General features: G+C 39.7%; 1 protein-coding gene across 1 annotated transcript in view; it reads left to right on the top strand.

Moving 5' to 3' along the window:
- Window positions 1-18,778, top strand: part of sema3bl (sema domain, immunoglobulin domain (Ig), short basic domain, secreted, (semaphorin) 3bl) — a 67,439-nt gene that overhangs the window by 13,250 nt on the left and 35,411 nt on the right. The window contains exons 2-3 of the mRNA XM_079557764.1: window positions 8,581-8,741; window positions 16,594-16,656. Coding sequence (XP_079413890.1) covers window positions 8,581-8,741; window positions 16,594-16,656 — 224 coding nt within the window. The remainder of the gene's footprint in view (window positions 1-8,580; window positions 8,742-16,593; window positions 16,657-18,778) is intronic.

Here is an 18,778-nt window from a genome sequence, read left to right as displayed (position 1 = left end):
CTCTGCTCCCCGGAGGCATGACCCATCCCGCAGACTATTATTGTACAAGTCTTTAATAATACCTTCAGAGCTGCAGTGTAATGTAATGAGATGTGCTTGTTTTCAGTGGAGATGAGCCACAAAATGACTGAAAAAGAAATTAGAATATTACCTCATTTTTAGTTAATCCCTTCTCTCACTGAATGTGTACGTGTCGAATATAAAATTGTCCATTGCATCACCTCCTTGCAAACTGATCGTATCAAACCAAGCTGGGAAACAGTTTTGGTAACGCTGTCAGTCCATAAACCAACTGTTTTATCAATACATGACATTATACTCTTGGCCAACTTGAACTACAGGACCATTATTTCCACTGTGACCAAACGCAGAGCAATTAAAAGCCATTATAACCCACGAGCAGCCACAGACGCCAACTGGAGTTTGACTTTAAACTCTTCGAACAAATGACCAGCCTCTAAGAAACCCTTCATACTGTAAAGCAGAGAGACGTGCTGAATTGTGTTGCACTTGGACTTGCTGGTTACATTACTGTAAGCCAAGTGCATGCTGGGATCTTGTGGTCAGAGCTAAGACTTACTGGTTCCACTCTCTTATTCCCACTGAGATGTGAAAACATAATTTGCTGTGGGTTTCCTCTGGACGTTTGCTCTGGGAGCCCTGTACGCGCTTAAGCAAATAGATCGTCGAGGGTCAGTGGACTGGAAAGATTATTGGAAGTGTTATCTTTAATATGTTTCTGTTCTTAATTGTGTGTACATATTTTAGTATAACCTTTTAAGCCCCACCGAGGGTTCTTTCTTTCGTCTTGTCCTTCTTGGTGCCAGACAGGTTTGCTTTGCATCAGAAAAAAGACTTCCCATTCATCACATAAACAGTTTACAGAAAACAGCCGGCAAAGGATAAACCGACTGAAGTGTGGGCCAATAAAACAAAGTCCCAAGTCTTATACCGTACATGCCCCGGAATGTGGGTGACTATCGGGAATTGTTTCTAAAGGGAGCGAGCAGTTTCAGAGAGAGGCAGAGGCAGGTTGTAGGAAATCCCAGGCTTCCCTCTGTCTTCGCTCATCAGTCACACGGGATTAGGTCAGTATGTCTTATCTGGACCATAACTGATGTGTATGAGCTGCTAATGCACATGGCATTCGCAATCTGAAAAAGCATTTAGGGACTGGACAGCAGCTATTTCTGACAGTAGCCATATTACTCTTACTATAGTGTCAAAAAAGCTGATGTTTTTCACTTACCACTTACTTCGTTACACCCAAACTGTATATTAAAGCAGAACTAAGTTACTCATGCCCCTAGAAGTGTCGTAGCATGTTGCATTTTTTTACTCATTAATTGTCCGTGAGAGTAAATACTACGCTGACAGAAAAGACAAAGGGAGAGAGGGATATTGTACATCCAATTACGCAATGGAGAACATTTTTTTTCACTCAAACTTGGCTGTAAATAAAATACTGTTTAAGTGGCGCTAGCCCGCAGTTAGCTTTGCCCGTTAGCCCGTTAGCTTCTCCTTCGTGATTCCATTAGTGTGTATTGAGGCAGCGAAGTTGCAATTGGTTTTCTGGCCAGAGACACCAGGGGGAGATGAAAGACCCCCCCTAAATCATCCCATTAACACTTGTATTACCCCCAGAAGGTTACTTAGTACTGCTTTAAAAGTCCATCGTCGATCAGTTTTGATGCTAATGACAACCAATTCAGACTTTAAACTATGTACACACTGTTTTTTTCCAGTTTATTTCTACTAAATGATCTTATCCTGCTGACTGCTTGGTTTTATAGTAGCACTATTAGTAGTTAATAGTTGCAAAGTCAGAACAGATTTCTTTGTGGGTGAAGTGGGAGACTCTGCAGTGGGCAACATGCTATGTACTCAGCAGATTCCTCAAATACTGCGCTTTCTTCAACAATATACAACCTCCATGAAATGAATCCTCGCTAATGGCTGTAAAGAGGCCCTATTTGCTTGCACGGGACTGTATTTATGTATCTGGGCCCGACCAAACAAAAACGGCACAGAGAAATGTTTGCAGATGAAATTGACAGTGGATTTAGCGCACTGAGAAGATGGATCAGACCGGAGCGTGACTTATTGATTCCTGATGGCATGTGAGTATTGGGCCCCAGAGTGTAATAGGCCTCAGATGGGTTCTTTCTCACAGTAAGCCAATACAAATAGATCGTATCACCCCAAGTGTGAGGGCCGGTGCAAAGAGGTGACTTATGGAGCTTGGAGAAGATTACAAACAGCCTGGGTGCAATTTGTCCATGAATGAACTGCCACTGAGATTAACAAAGCATGTAAGCACAGGTGCGGGGCTTTCGCGACAGCTTCATGGGTTACGCTCAAGTTTCGCTTTGAAATATGGCATTCAGAATGTTTTTTTGTTTTTTTTTTTTACTTGGTATCATAAGGAAAAGTTAAAAGTAATGCTACCAATTCAGCCATAACTTCATATTGAGAAGAAACTATATGTACACGGAGAACTGCAAACCATCTGTCACATTAGACTGGGCGCAGCTACAGTAGTGGTGTGTGATGCAAGGGAAACAAACTTGCTTTCCCTTATAGGGGCATTCGAATAAGGTAAAATAGTGCATTTTTCATGTCCTCATGAAAAGGACCAACTAGCATGACATACGTTTAGGATTTAGCATATCATGCTTCACTGATCTAAGTTCTACTTTCAGAAGATGACGCACAGCATCGTATTGCAGTCAGCCCCATATAAGGACTTTGGTGACCTATGTTTAAGAGTAGAAAGGGTAAGACTCAAAGTTGCTTTAAATTGCATTAGTCAGTCATTCTGGCTGGTGCAATGTGATTTGAGCAGCTCCAACAGCTGTCCCCACGACTCGCCAATGGAAAAGTGGAAGAAAATGGATGGATGGATGGATGGATGGATGGATGGATGGTCAGTCATTCTCTACAGTTTTTTGTGAGCAACTATCAAGGTTAAGTGGGTGCAGTTCAAGGACACACAAACGTACAGTATGCACAGTTTAGAGCAGGGATTGAATTACGACCTTTTTGATAACGAGAGACGACCCCAACGGAACCACTGCCGCCATGTTTAACTTTATTTTGTACAAATCTGTCCTCAGTTTTTAATAATCATATTCCTCTTCGGGTGTAAAGTTCATGTTGTATCTTGCACTTGTCAGCCCTGCGTTTGCCGATGAAAGGCCCAATGCCAGCGTTTTGTGATCACATTCCCGTCGGGGCGATGACAAACTGACATAAAGACGCAAATAAGCAGAGGATCTCTCAGCGAGGGGCCGTGGTTTCTCCCCTCAGAGCGTCTGACGACGACAGACTTCAGCAGATGTGGACGGTTTCCCTTGCGGAGGACACGTAGTGATATGGACGTGGGGAGATGGGAATGTGAGATATGTTGTATATCAAAAAGAGGGGTCCTAATGTGGTGTCTCTTATCCAGGATGTACCCACTGTTTGATCAAGTTCTACGGTGGTTCAGAAATGTCCCACTCTCTTCACCTCCCCAGAAAATCATCCCCATAATTTTTCACTCATGCAATTTGTCAAAACTGGAATGAGAAGTTCAGGAGTCAGTGTGTAAGAAGTGGTGCTCGGTATCTGTCAGTCCCCCTTTCCTTTTTGTGTGCGCTTTCTGTGTACATTATACGCTGAGGTATTACAGTTGCGGTATTTGCGTGCGGCATATTTGTGGGGGATTTGTGTGAGCTCTGAGTGATTTACGAGAAACAGAAGTGAAATGTGAAATGCTCACACAGACCAGTGCGTGTGGTGTACGTATGACAGTGTTTAGGCGAAAACAGCTGAACTAAACCAAACACTGAGCACCTCGAATACTATCATCATGTCAGGTCAAATATGAGTGAGCTCTAATTGATACACAAGATGAATCCTCTTCCATTAGTGTTCTGTAGTGTGTGTAATGGAATAATGAAGCACAAAGCCCGAACTTTCACCTCCTCAAGCCTTTTTGATATCGTATCATAGGGATTACCATTTTGGTGCACCGTCTTAGCTCAATGTCTGTGCTTCGTCTATTCGGGAGCAGACACAAAGACAAGCAGCTGTCTTGTCAGTTTTCATCACTCGCTCAAAGGTCATAAAGTCGTCACACGCCAAGGAGCTGTGTGGAAAGAGCTGGACGCCGCTAGAGACGTGTGGAGCGACTCCTGCCTCAGATATAGGGCGCACTGAAAACATTATATGCTTTTTCTATATAGTTTATAATTTCCCGACTCTGGTCCCGGTCCAAGGCTGCTGCGCACAATATTTTGTTGTAAGTCACAAATCCCATCAGCCCTTATTGTTACCACAACACTCGGCACCATGTGTTCTCTCTGATGTGGTCCTAATAATGAGATCCAGAGCAGGAGCTTCTCTCTCGCTCTCTCTCCGTGTGCGGCTTGTGCCAGGTTCAATAACTCTGTCAGGCGTCTCTGTGTGTCTGTGCCTTTCTCTGCCCATTACTGTCTCCTGCTGCACAGATGCACCAGTCCAAACCAATCCTTTGTCTCAGCTGCACACGGTTCTCATCGTGCCCCCTCATTATTTCTTTTGCATTAGTTTGGAAGTTTTGCAACTGTTTTACTTTGGGCTCATTCCTCCAGTGTGACTTGGCTAATGGGTTCACGAGGGAATCCTACTACAAGGGCGTTATGGAGACACTGGCATTGAAGCTGTTCTTAATTATCATGTAATGAGGATAATCAGATTGATTTATAATGCAACTTCATTTCTGTTTGCACAGTATAATGTGGTGCAGAGGTTGTTTGACTTACGTACTTGTTGCTTAAAATGTGAAGTGTGTTCATTTTATTTCGTACACTGTTTTCTATCGTCCTAATTAAAACACTATTGCTTTCAGTGGAGTGATGTTTCCTCTCTATCTGGATATTTTCCCTCTGGGTTTTCTGATGTGACCTGAATAAAAATAAAAAGCTGCTCCTTGGGCAGAGCAATCAATTGAAATTTTATTGAAATGGCAGTCTCTATGAATGTCATGGGACTTTTTCATTGTCTGGTCTACAGACACTACTGTGGCAATGAGCACCATTGTTTGGAATTTGGGGAAATATTTGGAAAGTTTTTATGTGTTGACTCGTAGTAGACTGGAAAGCATTTTATCTGCTGAAGCTGTGGTTTATGTAAAAGTCCGGTCTTGTATTCCTTTATCATGGCAAGGCAGGCAACGCAAGTTAATTTGTAGAGCACAATTCATGCACAAGGCAATTCAAAGTGCTTCACAGTTGCATAACATTGCAGGAAAACAGATAAAATCATAATGGGAAAAGCAATGTTTATTTACTGTTTCACCAAGTTCAGCTTTACCCAAATCTAAAAGGGTACAGCCTATTGGCCAGTTTTTTTTCCCATTGCTTTTTCGTCGTGTTTTCCCCCACATTTTCGCTCCACATTTTTGTCACTTTTCTGTTACTTTTATTGCATTTTTGTCACTTTTTGGTCAGGTTTTTGTCGCTCTTTCTTTGCATTTTCATCCTTGTTTTTGTTGCTATTTTGACTTTTTTTGGCTTGTAGATTTGGGTAAATCTGAACTGGAGAAATCTAAAACTGCCTTATTGCAGCAAACAATCCTAGTTCTGTGACTGCCCTCGCAGTTCAGTAAAACAAGGGTCAAATGCACAAAAAGGTACAACAATAAACTGGGCCAAAATGCCACAAAAATCCATCCCAGAGTCAAACTATTTTCTTTTTTTTTTAACAAAATTGTACAAAATGGCCTTCTAAAAAAACGTCTCTAAAAGCAGCCATGTTGTTGTGAAGTGATTGGCCGGGCTATCAGCGGCTCCTCACTCTGCACTGAGAGGCAATGATAGGCCCCGTCTGTTTATACACCAGTGTTAGTGTGTGCTCATGGGTGAAGACGAACACTCCTGTCAGGCCGATGAAAAGTGGACATAGAATCGATCTTTTTACACATTGCTCCCAGTTTTTCTTTTTCATGCAGTTGCTTTTTACCGATATGAGTGCATATTCCAGTGAGTTTACTGCCCACTTCACTGTCAGAAAGCAGGCACCCCGCGTCTGTCTGAACCTGCTTTGACCTCGCACTGAGCGCCTCCTACAGAGTCAAACCATCGACCTCTAACTGTGAGGCTTCTGTCGCAAGACCAGAGCCAGGTGCATCCCCCCCTCCCTCCACTCCCTCTTATTGATCCAGCCCAACTTAGACCTGGATCATGTTGTTTATGGAGGGGGAGGGGGGCACCGGGGCCAGCTCACAGTAGCACTGGGTAATTTGTTTTGGCGAAGCTGTGCCGTAGATTTGAGGCGCTGTCCTGGCCTGACTTGGCTCTGATGGTTTGTATTAGAGCAGTATGTAAGCCTGGAAGATGTTTTGACTTGGCCCGAATGCAGGGATTTAGATTCATTTTGTCATCTTGCGTGTAGCGTAAAGAATTGGAAACTGTCCTGGCTGAACCTGGTATGGATTTGATGTTGGGTAATTGCAGGGCTAGTACTTAATACGATTAATGATTGGCTCACTTGTTGGACTCCATGAACAGACACTTCTTGTCTATTTGAGCTGCCAGAAACCAACCAGAGAGCAAGTGTAGTCCCTTTGGCCACTGAAAGAACTTGGCCAAATCGTGGGACGAATTCGGCATAAACTAGGGCATAACCAGACGTAAAAGAGAACTAAACTATCACCAAGTTTTTTTTTTAAACAAGACAGTAGTCTAAAAGAGGACAGAACATGGTAAGTAAAAGTGAAACGTCTCAGATATTTCAGGATTTTTGACACATGGCCTCATTTCCTAGTTATCCAGAGTGTTGTTGATTTCTAGATATATATATATATATATATATATATATATATATATATATATATATATATATATATATATATATATATATATATATATATATATATATATATATATATATATATATATATATATATATATATATATATTTAATTCATGCAGACGTTGTAAAGGAAGAGTTTAGTGGTGCTAGGCTAGTGCTAAGCTAGCGCATGTCTATGGTAACTAGTAGCCTGCATTAAAAACCTCTTTGAAATCATGGGGTAGTCCTCCAAATGTTGCCATATCTGATTTGTAGAAACCTCCTTTGTGAATTCCACGTGTAGTAATGCTGGCCGCAGGTAAACAAACTACTGTAGATCCGGTAACCGAGCAGATCACTCCGCCGCTGCGTAGCTTACAACCAGGAAGCTGATGCTGCTCAAATATAAGTTATTTTAAATGCAAAATGGTTTTATTTAAAAAATGATTCAGTCAACACAGACATTTATATCGGTAGTCTGGTGTTTTAAGTGATTTGCCTCAGGTGCACTGTGCTTTTGTCAGACTGTTTTTAATGCAGGCTACTAGTTACCATAGACATGCACTAGCCTAGCACTAGCCTAGCATCACTAAACTCTTGAAATAAAAGGTCTGCAGGAATTAAAAAAAAAAAAAAATTCTCGAGAAATCAACAACACTCTGGATAACTAGGAAATGAGGCCCTATGTCAAAAATCCTGAAATATCCCTTTAATCGTGTTCATGAAAAATGAAAACTGAAAGCAATCCAAATTTCCATGTCTTTTCCCCCCACATTCATTCAATACAATTAGTTACAATTGTAACACAGTTACAATTTGCCACTAAAGTGAACAATAATCTGTCAGCTTTGAGGACATAGTTGTTTACATTCAGCTAATATATTCTACAAATGAGTGATACTTGAGAATATGTGCAGTGGAACTAATGAATGAGTGTGAATGATCTATTGCAGACAGTTTATGCGCCCAATTTAACAGGCTCGTGTTACTCTGGGGTGAGTGTCTGGCACAGGCAGATTCTTGCTTGTTAAATTAGCTCAATTTGGACATGTAACTAGATATGCAGGTTTATTTGTATTTAATCAGGAGTACAGAGGGGGTCTGTGTTGAGACAGGTGGTATCGCACTCATCATGACTAATCAGAGATCCGGGCGTAACTCTGGACACCCGCTGCACCAGTGGCTGTGATCTTTCTATGAAATTAGCTGCAACCGTCCTGGAACCCACTTCTCACATTAAATCACATGTATTTTCAGAATATGGGACCAATTAGTTACTATTTTCAAGCATTCATCTTTTTCTTTTGCATCTGTAGGCTCGAGTCCCGTAACTTCCTGGATAATGTCACTTAATCGGGGCATGAAACAGGCACAGAAACCGAGCGAGCATTCATGGCTACTAAATATTCACACACTTAATGCTACTTTAGAATATTAATTTAATAGACGCGTGTCTTTGGAAGCTGGGGAGGATTTGACTGACACCTCAACAATTAAACGTACTCCGATAACGGCAATAATTACAGTCACATCACACGGACTGCATTGGAGCGTAACGCTGTTCATTTCTGGTTCAGAATGTAAATATCTTACTCATTTTCACATTTAATATAAAAAATACCTGAAATCCTTGCCTGGATTTCTGTTGCGCTCTAAGGCTTGCATTTGAATATCATATCATTGTGTCATGGCAGACCGATTACTTACTGCCCTTTTGAAGTTTTGTTTGTCCAAACTCACCTCCTTCCTCTGGTCTCTCGACAGATCTGGTGTCCTCTAACCGCTCCCTGGTCTTCAGTGGACATCAGGGGCAGCTGCCTGTCTCCTCCGTGTTTTTGGACGAGTATCGCGATCGGCTGTTCATTGGAGGGAAGGACGTGCTCTACTCTCTTCAGCTGAGACCCACAGGACACGTGTCGAAAGAGGTCAGCCACTCTACATGTTCAAATAGTGGGCATTCACTGCCTGACCAAAGGGAGAATTTTGACAGTCCAGATCTAAATCCCATTGAGAATCTTGGCATGTGCTGGAGAAGGCTTTGCACAGTGGTCACACTCTCCCATCCTCAATACAAGATCTTGGTGAAGCACTGGATATTTTGACATTGCAGAAGCTCATTGATACAAAGCCACAGTGAATGTGTGCTGTACTCAAATCTAAAGGCAGGTCCTGCGAAATATTGGAGCATGTGATCTTTTTTTTTTGGGTCACGTAGTGTATGGGCGAGCATACACTGCCACTGGGCATAGGCTACCTAGGCGGCTGCCTAGGGCACCATCTGCTGGAGGGGGTGCTTCAATTTTTTAACCTTAGTAGGTACATGACCCTGCTTTCTACAGCATAGTTGACTTTTGGACATACGCCTCTGGGAGGCTGTGTAACATTACTGTGAAAATGTGTAAATTCACATCAGAAGTGGAGGCACACACCTCCAGTAAAACTATTGTGCATGGCAAATTCAGATAGGATTGAAAAGTCTGTTTGTCAGTCTGGCCTTGAGATGAAGACCAGATGAAGACATGAACTTTAGAGAATCATGGTCGAGTGCTTTAGCCGTCATTTGTCCGGGACAGTTTTCTTAAAAGCCGTGTTGCTATGATACTAAGCGCTCTTAATTCAATTTCCAAAGCTCTGTTACTAAATGTGGTAACAACTGTTTCTAAGAGACGATGGCATGAGTAGATATTTTTAGAAGGAAAAAATATATGTATATACAGTATTTCTATTCACTGCACAAAAACAGATTTTTCTATCTCTGCTTGTGCTTCAAGCTGCAACATGCAAGGCATTTTGTCCTATTAATGGAGGTTTTATAATTTGCAATATTATTCAAACGTCAAAAGTTTGATTGCATTTTGCAGCTGTGCCAAAATCCACACCTACATTTTTTTTTATTATAATGAAATAAAAATGGAAACTAAAAAGATGACAGAGTGAACTATTCTTCTGTACAACTTTCATTATGATTAAATTAGACGCATGTTTGGGCCTGTTTAGTTTAACTCTTGCACCTCATTTTGACACTTTGATTTGAAGAATCCCACCTGCGAAAAGGCAACATGAATCAGACCTGGCCTTTTGCTCTGTACACATTAATCCATCATAAACCTTACCAAACAAAGTGATTTCTGTGGAGTATTCTCTTCTGGCACATACATATATGATAAATCACCATTTGGAAGCTCGTTCACGTCAATTCCACCTGCACTCCTCCGACCTCACACTGAACAGAACACGATGAGGTTTGATATATTCGAGGTTATTTCAGCTGGTCCTTGATAATGAAAGGATCCAGGTCTGCAGTAAATTTCATGGTAAAAAATGGTCTGTTTATAGCACTAAAAGTCAATATTTATCTCTCTCTGCAAAGATATTTATGCGCACTTGGCTCTGTCGCGTGGATTGTGATGGATTTAATAAAATATGAGGCAGGATTCCCTCTGAAGTGCAGAGCTGCAGAGTGGAAGCAGAAATTGTTTTTATTATGATACTTATAAGCCTTTTTGTTCTTTTTCTTTATGTTTATGGGAAATTCAGAGTTTTTAAATAGTTTCATCATTAGCTGGAGAAAACATGACCAAATACTGGTTCACCACCGATCTTTGGGTCAGAAAAGCCTAGGCACGTTTATTTTGTAGAGTGTAATTCATACATAAGGCAAAGGGTGCTTCACAGTTATAACCAAAATTACAATAAAGCAGATAAAAATCAATCCATTAAACAACATTTTATCAGAACCATTACAATCCAGCTCTTGCAAAAGTCAGAACTTGTGTAAAAAACTAACAGACAATCACCACCATGTCACCAAAGCTGCTGTACATAAGGCCTTATTCTCCGTGACATGGCTCACTGCAGAAGCCTGGATTGACTTCCCCGAGTATGAAAGGTATTAGTTATGCATTCTTAGACACATTATGAGAAGATTAAGCGCTGCTATGGACACTTGGGGTATGAAGATTTGGTGAAAAGGCGTTACCTTAAGAATCAAAGAGTACATGTTGTTATGTTGCGCTGTGATGCATTTGTTGCAGTCAGTCACATTCAAAGTGTGGTTTCTAAACTTTTCTCTCCCTGTTTACCAGAAGATACATTGACGACCAGAACAAACATTTTTAAATGGAAAAAACGTGTATATTTTTAAGGAAAATGTAAGTAATTCATATTGATTTCAGTGTTTAATATTCTTGAACAATGATCAAGATAAAACACAAATACTATCCCATTCTCTTCATTAAAACACTATCAATCTGTGGGCCTGTTTTTGCAGATGCTCCAGGACCCACTGTGAAACTTTGTGGACCTCAAATAGGGTCAAGTTGCTCAGTCTACGTCTGCCACTACTGCTGAGACAGATACAACTATTATGTTGATACTACTTTTAAAGCAGAACTAAATAACTGATGCCCCTAGAGGCCATAAGCGCCACTGCAGGTGTCGTAGCATGTTGCGATTTTTACTCATTGATTGTCCATGAGAGTAAATACTACGCTGACAGAAAACACAAAGGGAGAGAGGGATATTGTTCATACACATTGGAGATATTTTTTTCACTCAAACTTGGCTATAAATACTGTTTAAGTGGTGCTAGCTCGCAATTAGCTTTGCCTGTTAGCTTCTTCTTTGTGATTCCATTAGTGTGTATTTGTGACTCCGACCCGGAGGCAGGAAAGTTGCAATTGTGGTTTTCTGGCCAGAGACACCAGGGGGAGATGAAAGACCCTCCAATCATCCCATTAACACTTGTATTACCCCCAGAGGGACTACGGAAACGATTTATTAAGGTAAAAAAGTTACTTAGTACTGCTTTAAAACAGCTATTCTCCATTGTTTGTATAAGCATTCCATTGGCCACAGTTAACACAGTCACATACATTGGCACTAAATTTGCCCAGTAATAGCCGTCGATGCTTCTCTAAAGTTAGCTAATTACAAAGTTTCTCCACACTAAATCTTTGCACACTATTCCCTGCTTTTATCCAAACATCTATTCAACAGAGTGGCTGAGGTTTCTCCAAACAAATACCTTGATTTCTATTGCATTTGGTTGTGTCTGTACTTGCTGCCTGCGCCGTCAGCTGCCAGCAACAAAGCCCTCAATCACAATTAGCCTGTAAGAAGTTAAACAAACTGTGGTTTAATTCATGTAAATGTTTCTCTTGATGGAATAATTTCTCCACTTTTGTTGCGCCCAAATCCAAACATTGGTTAGAATTTGATAAATCCTTTTAAATGCTGTCTTGACTTGCTCTGAAAATGCGGTTGAACTAAATACTGTACAGTGCCGTGCGTTTTCTTGGAGCTTTGCACAAAGGCATTTGTCCCAGCTCTTGATGCTGCTTAAATTCTGTAATCCCTTTCTCTCAACGGAGGTAATGCGGTGCACAAAAGCGGCGGTAACTTCTAGTACGTGTTGAAATTCAGAACGCTTTACTGCTTGTTGTAATCCCCTTTTAGTTAGTTTGAGGATTAATAATGTTATTTTCCCACTCAAAAGCCATGCAGAACAATCCGAGGCTTGTTGAATAGAGCTTATGTTGAAGGACGTTTGATTAAAATTCGGTTTGTTCCCAGGTGGATTTTGGATCAAAGAAATGAGAGAGAGAAAAGTGCAAACTCCGATAGGATTTGAATTATTGCCTGTACTTTAACCCTTTATAGGGCACTCATTGAAATAATTTGAAATAAATCATTTCAACTTAAGAGTTTTATTGGGGGACACAACACAAGTCTTGTTCTGTTTTAACATTTTTCAAAATGTTCAATATCATGCAGAAAATCAATGTGAGCAAAGTTACCATATTTGGTTCCTTGCCCTTAAGTAGTACAAAAATACAAAAGGTTTATATATAAAACATACACAAGTACTTTCAGGTCTCGGGGGTGCTGGTATTCAGGAGACGTTGTGTTTTCTGATATTGATATTTGAATGATCAAACCTGTTATAGGCAAGAGCTTCTGTAATGTACGTGCCGTGGGCGCGGCCAGTCACCTCCAATATTGTTTTCCTAAAGTTTTTACTAAAAATAATCTTTGGCATAACATTTAAACATAGTCCTAGGGATTATTGGTTCTTTTTGTCAAGAAAAAACTGTAAGTATGAATAAAAGGCGCAACATATGGAAAAAATAACTAGTTAACTTTAGGTTTTAAGTGAACGTATGATCAAATATGGTGCCTGCCTTTTTCATGCTGTAATTTCACTCATTTCACTACATCCTCCAAAACCCACACATATATCATCACTTAGCACAATTATTCACCAATAAAATGTGTGAGTTTCATCAACTTACCATGGTTAGTTTTCAAGTTATGTAAAGAAATGTACCATGAATTTGTCCATAATTTAGCCCTTTTTCAGACTTCAGAGAAAACAGGAAGTTGAGGAAGTCTCTGCTGATTGGTCAGATGCCACAGAGGTGGGATCTGTGATGTAGGGTGATGATGTTTGGCTGAGTGACAACTACACTTTACCTTATACTGATGTGCAGCAGGGAGGTCATATGTATAGTGTGCGGAAATTACCAATAGTCGTTTGCCCTATAAAGGGTCAAATGCACTGCCTGTAGTTTTTGGTTACATTAAAATGATGTTATTGTTGGATGTTTAGTAGCATGTCATTATTTGGCATTTCTATCCACCTACATCAGATTTTCCATCCTAGTTTACATTTACATAGATTATAACACAAAGCACTGTCCCTTTGATGAAGTACTAATCTCATTAAACAATGAACGTTAGAAGTAAAGTTTGAATTACAAAATCAAAAGAGACATTTATTTCACCTTCCTGGTGCTGGACCCAGAACAAAGACCTGCTGGAGTTTTTTTTTTTCTTTTCTTTTTTTTTTTTTAAATAATCTGATCGATCTTGCGCTGTGTCTTTGAAGCCAAAGTCTCCAGTTCACTTCCTAAATTTAGTCTGCACTTCAGTGCCAGAGTCTAAAACGGCAAACGGGTCCACATTTCCAGGTCGAGGCAGGTTTTCTCCTCACTTTGAAGTGTCAGAGGATATTTTCACAGCGCGACTCCTCCGCTGAGCGAGAAGCATAACTCAGAAAGGTCCCCTCGGTTTCGAAGTTGATTGATTTTACACTGTATTCAAATGAGCTGGCACTTCGCATAGACCCACATAAGTTCACAAATTTAAGACTATTTCAAGCCAAGTTTTTTCCACAGAGGCATGAAATAAGCTTTTGCTACATGATCACTTCTTTTTTTTTTTATTTTTTTTTTTACAAACAATCATAGTTGGGAGTCAAACGTTTTAAAGTCAGGTCTTGGCTAAAGAATAGGACCCTCCCTGTTCCTCTCAATAATTCATTTCTTATTTTAAAAGGTTTCTACATCTGCCTCACAGGTGTGCAGGGCTCATAATAAAGACAAATGGTAAATATCCACACTTTACACCCCTCGCATCCATACATTAAAGTGACTGGGGCTTATATATCTTGGGGTATAAGTGGTAACTGGAGCAACATGATAAATGCAGATAATTTGTGGAGCCTCTTCTCAGGGTTTGGGTCCTGTGTTGCTCTCGTTCCACATGTGCTTCTATAGGAGTGGGACACTGGGAATAGCATCACTAAATCATGTTGTCATTGCGGTTAGATCTATTGAACGTACAGCATCTGGAACCAGGCTTGTAGGACGGAAACTCAAATGGACTCTGACAGCTGACTACATTATAGATTTCCAGAATAGTAAAGATGCCAACTGACCCTAGAGCTTTGGTTGTTGCAAGATCAGTACGTCCCAAAAACCGGCTGGTGCAGTAAACTAATAAACTGGAGTCACATGAACCACTAGACAAAAGATCTATTACTATCATTGTATTATATTCTTTACAGTAAGGATGATACTATGGAGATGTCAAAAGAGCAATGGTTCATGGAATAAGTCGATTACTGCGTTTCTACCCTCTTAACCCCTGCCTTAACAAGTGCATTTTCTCCAGTGCAGCTTTACCCAAATCTAAAAGCATGCAGTCTATAGGTCAGTGCAACACCTCATTTGAAATCCTAGACCTACAAAACTGCTTTAAACTGATCTTTTTCCTTTTTCCTTTTTGTCACATTTTCGTCACATTTTTTGGCATTTTTGCATCAATTTTTGTTATTATTTCATCACATTTTCCATCACATTTTTGTCATTTTTTCGTCAATTTTTTGACATTTTTTCATCACATTTTTTGTCATTTTTTGTCAAATTTTTGTGATTTTTTTTCATCACATTTTTGTCACTTTTTCATCACATTTTTGTCATTTTTTGTACATTTTTGGTATTTTTGGGGGGGGTTCGTCAAATTTTAGTCATTTTTTCATTGCATTCTAGTCATTTTTTCATCACATTTTTGTCATTTTTTCATCACATTCTTGTCATTTTTTCATCACATTTTTGTCATTTTTTTGTACATTTTTGTCATTTTTTCATCACATTCTTGTCATTTTTTCATCACATTCTTGTCATTTTTTCATCACATTTTTGTCACTTTACTGTTATTCTTTGGTTGCTTTTTTTTTTTTTTTTTTTCCTCCCTTTGTTGCATTTTTATTCTCATTTTCATCTCATTTTTGTCACCAGTTTTTTAGACTTGGGCAAAGCCAAACTGGAGAGAAGAGGTTCATGGAAATCTGTTATCAAGTATTGAGTTTTTCCTTTAGCATCGAAATCAAGTTTTAAATTTTTAGAAATATGACTCATATAACCACAAGTATAAAGTTTTAGAACATATAACTTAATATAGAGTTTCTGGTGCCTTCCTTCTATGTTTTGTGATTGGATGTAAGATATGACTGTTTCTGTGACCGTTTTCATACAGTCTGATTATGGAAAGTCTAGTGAGTTTGGCTGTAAAGGAAGATTTATAGCACGGATAAGAAGTTGGTTTCAGGATAGCGCATAAATGTCTGGACTGCATTTTGTGTAACCAATGGAGTCTAAGGCTTCCTAATTTCTCCTTGATTCGAACCACAATGTTCCCATTCATTTCTTTGATTTCATTTATTTTGTATTTCCTCCAGCTTCACTGTCCAGAAATCTGAACACGAGTCATGGGCTTTTGTTTAGCTCTGCTTTCTATTCACGCCTTCAGCCAAAACAAGGCTGGCTTCCTTCTGCTCCAACAAAGACCTATTGTCCCACGGAGGAGTCGCGTTAGCTGTAGATTTATCCACGTCACTGAAGATCAACACTGAGACTGGCTTTGGGCCTTTCCTCCTACAATCATCACACCCTCTGAATTATTCATGTGCCGAAAAAACAAATCTGCTTTTCCTGGTCCAAACTTCATTTCATTCCCATCTGAGATCAACGCCCGGCGCAAAGAAAATTAGCTTGGTGCTTTGACAATTGATGTGCCCTGTCTGGGAGGAGATGGGATTTTAACATTTTAGATTCCAGTTGGTGGTGTATAGTGGAATATAGATCTGGAAGATATACAACTTGCTTTCTTGCACATGATGTTTCCTCATTAACCTCATGATCCATGAATAGGTCGTGTCTCAATCAAGTCAAACTCTCACTTCCAACATTTAAGCTCCTGGTCAACACTTTTCATGCATCACCATTACAAGCGCGGCTCTGCTCCAGTTTCTATAATCACCATGCTGCTGCTTTCGCATAGAAATGATTGAGATTTAACGACGCAGTGATGAAGATGAAGTTTGGACCTGGAGACGCCCACTCACTCATTACGTTGGGAAATACACTGGGGTTATGGTATTATTGCGAAGTTATGAGCACATTAGTAATCGCTGCTTTTTCTCTGTGTCTATAGATCCACTGGCCCCCGTTGCCTGGAAACAGAGAGCACTGTGTTTCAATTGGAAAAGACCCACAGGTAAGAGCTCACACATTAACATAGGATACTAAATGTGGACTATATAATCTAGACCACGGCGTTTAGCCTGCTATTGCGATAGTTAAGACCAAAAACACTTAAAGGGATATTTCAGGATTTTTGACATAGAGCCTCATTTTCTAGTTGTTCAGAGTGTTGTTGATTTCTGGAGATTTTTTTTTTTTTTTTTTAATTCATGCAGTCCTTACATTTGAAGAGTTTAGTGGTGCTAAGCTAATGCTAGGCTAGCGCATTTCTACAGTATCAACTAGCCTGCTTTAAAAATAGAGTAATTTTTTAAATATAACTGACCTTGCATCACATGAATTACCGCATTTTGAGGGACTATTTTCTAGCTGATCACTCCGCCGCTGCGTAGCTTACAACCACGAAGCTGATGCTGCTCAAATAGTTTCAAAGTTTTTTTAAATGCAAAATTGTTAAAATGATTCTATATCGACACAGACATTTATATGGGTAGTCTGGTGTTATAAGGGATGGTGCACTGTGGAGTGGGTCAGACTGTTTTTAATGTTTTATGAACTTTTGTAAGTCAACCTGTCCAGGGACTGCGGGTGGAAATTAGCATTTTTACTATAAACTGGCACACGACATCTCTTCTGTCTTAGACTAATGTTGTTTGTGCATTGTCCCTGATCAAAAAAAGAAAGTTAAAAAAAAAGAAAGACTGTTTTTAATGCAAATATAAGAGCTGCATGAATTTAACAAAAATATATCTCCAGAAATGTGATCTCACATGAACCCACAAGTCATCTTTGTACTTCCCTGAATGAAGTGACAGGGCTGGATTGCGTCATCGGGCTCCACAGCGAACACAGCCCAAAAAAACACTTCTTTAAACCACTGGCTGGTTTAGCCCAGATTTGCCAACGCTATGCACTTGTCATGTGTTTGTAATTTTCAAACTGGGTTAAAACATGCCCTGTGAGGCATTGTGTGTATCACAGAAAAGGAACACTAATTTGAGTAGTAGTTGCTGTTTGCTAAATAGATGGCACTTCAGTGTGGTGTTGAACAGCAGGGATATGAATTTTTCACCCTAAAATAATTAGAAAAAACCTCGCTCTGAAGACATAACATTACCTTTATTTGCCCTACAAAAATCATACTATAGAAATGTATTAACCCTGTCTGAACCAGTTTGGCATTACCCAAATCGAAACGCCTCTTAAATAAAGTTTGTGTCGAATGAGCGACAAAAATGAGGATGAAAACGCAACAAAAGTGGGCAAAAAAACCTGACAAAAAAGTGAAAAAAACGCAATGAAAAAGCAACTAAAGAATAACATAAAAGTGACCAAAACGCCACAAAGAGCAACACAAAAGCAGTATATAGATATGTCAGGAAAAGTGACAACAACGTGGCAACAATGCAAGAAAAAAGATCTGTTTGGTGAGTTTTGTAGATCTCAGCTTTCAAATGTAACCTTTTAGATTTGGGTAATGCTAAACGCACTGGGTTAGATGTGGTATATGTTTCTATTGTCCATTCCAACACTGGTCAATAGTCTCACTTTTGGTGTGTAATGGGCAGAGGAGGAAGCAAAGGGACTATTAATTAAGAATGCAATAACATAAAGGGAACTACCAAAACATGAGGCATGGGAAGACAGAGGGAGGACTGGTTATCTCATTATGGCCATGTTTATACCACAGGAAATGAACACTACTTAGGCCCGTAGCAGCACATGTACCTGTATATGTCAGCATGTTATGAATCACCCCGTGTTTGTTTTCAGGGAGTCAAAGGAAATTAGGTCAAGAGGTTACAAACATAGCCCCCTAAATGGAGTTTTGTTGTAAATAACAATAACCTGTGTTTTCTTAGGAGGGTGGACGAGACTATACACTGAGGAAAACATTTGGTTGAACTTTGATGTGCGTAATATATCGCCAAATGATTGTTATCGCAATATTATATGACACGTTATCAATATATTGCAAGAAGCCGCACTATATGACATTTACACTATAACACAGCCTAAAACAAAACTGTCTTTAATTGTCCTTGTACAGCCTGAATTTTTCTTTTTTGTCTTGTCTTGACACAATTGACTGTGCATAACTTCAAATCATAACAACGCCGCCCAAGAAGTGACTT

The sequence above is a fragment of the Gobius niger genome, assembly GCF_951799975.1.
Source record: "Gobius niger genome assembly, chromosome: 6".
In the NCBI taxonomy this organism is placed as follows: Eukaryota; Metazoa; Chordata; class Actinopteri; order Gobiiformes; family Gobiidae; genus Gobius; species Gobius niger.
Note: the sequence above shows the minus strand (reverse complement) of the source record. Positions and strands in the feature narration are given on the sequence as shown.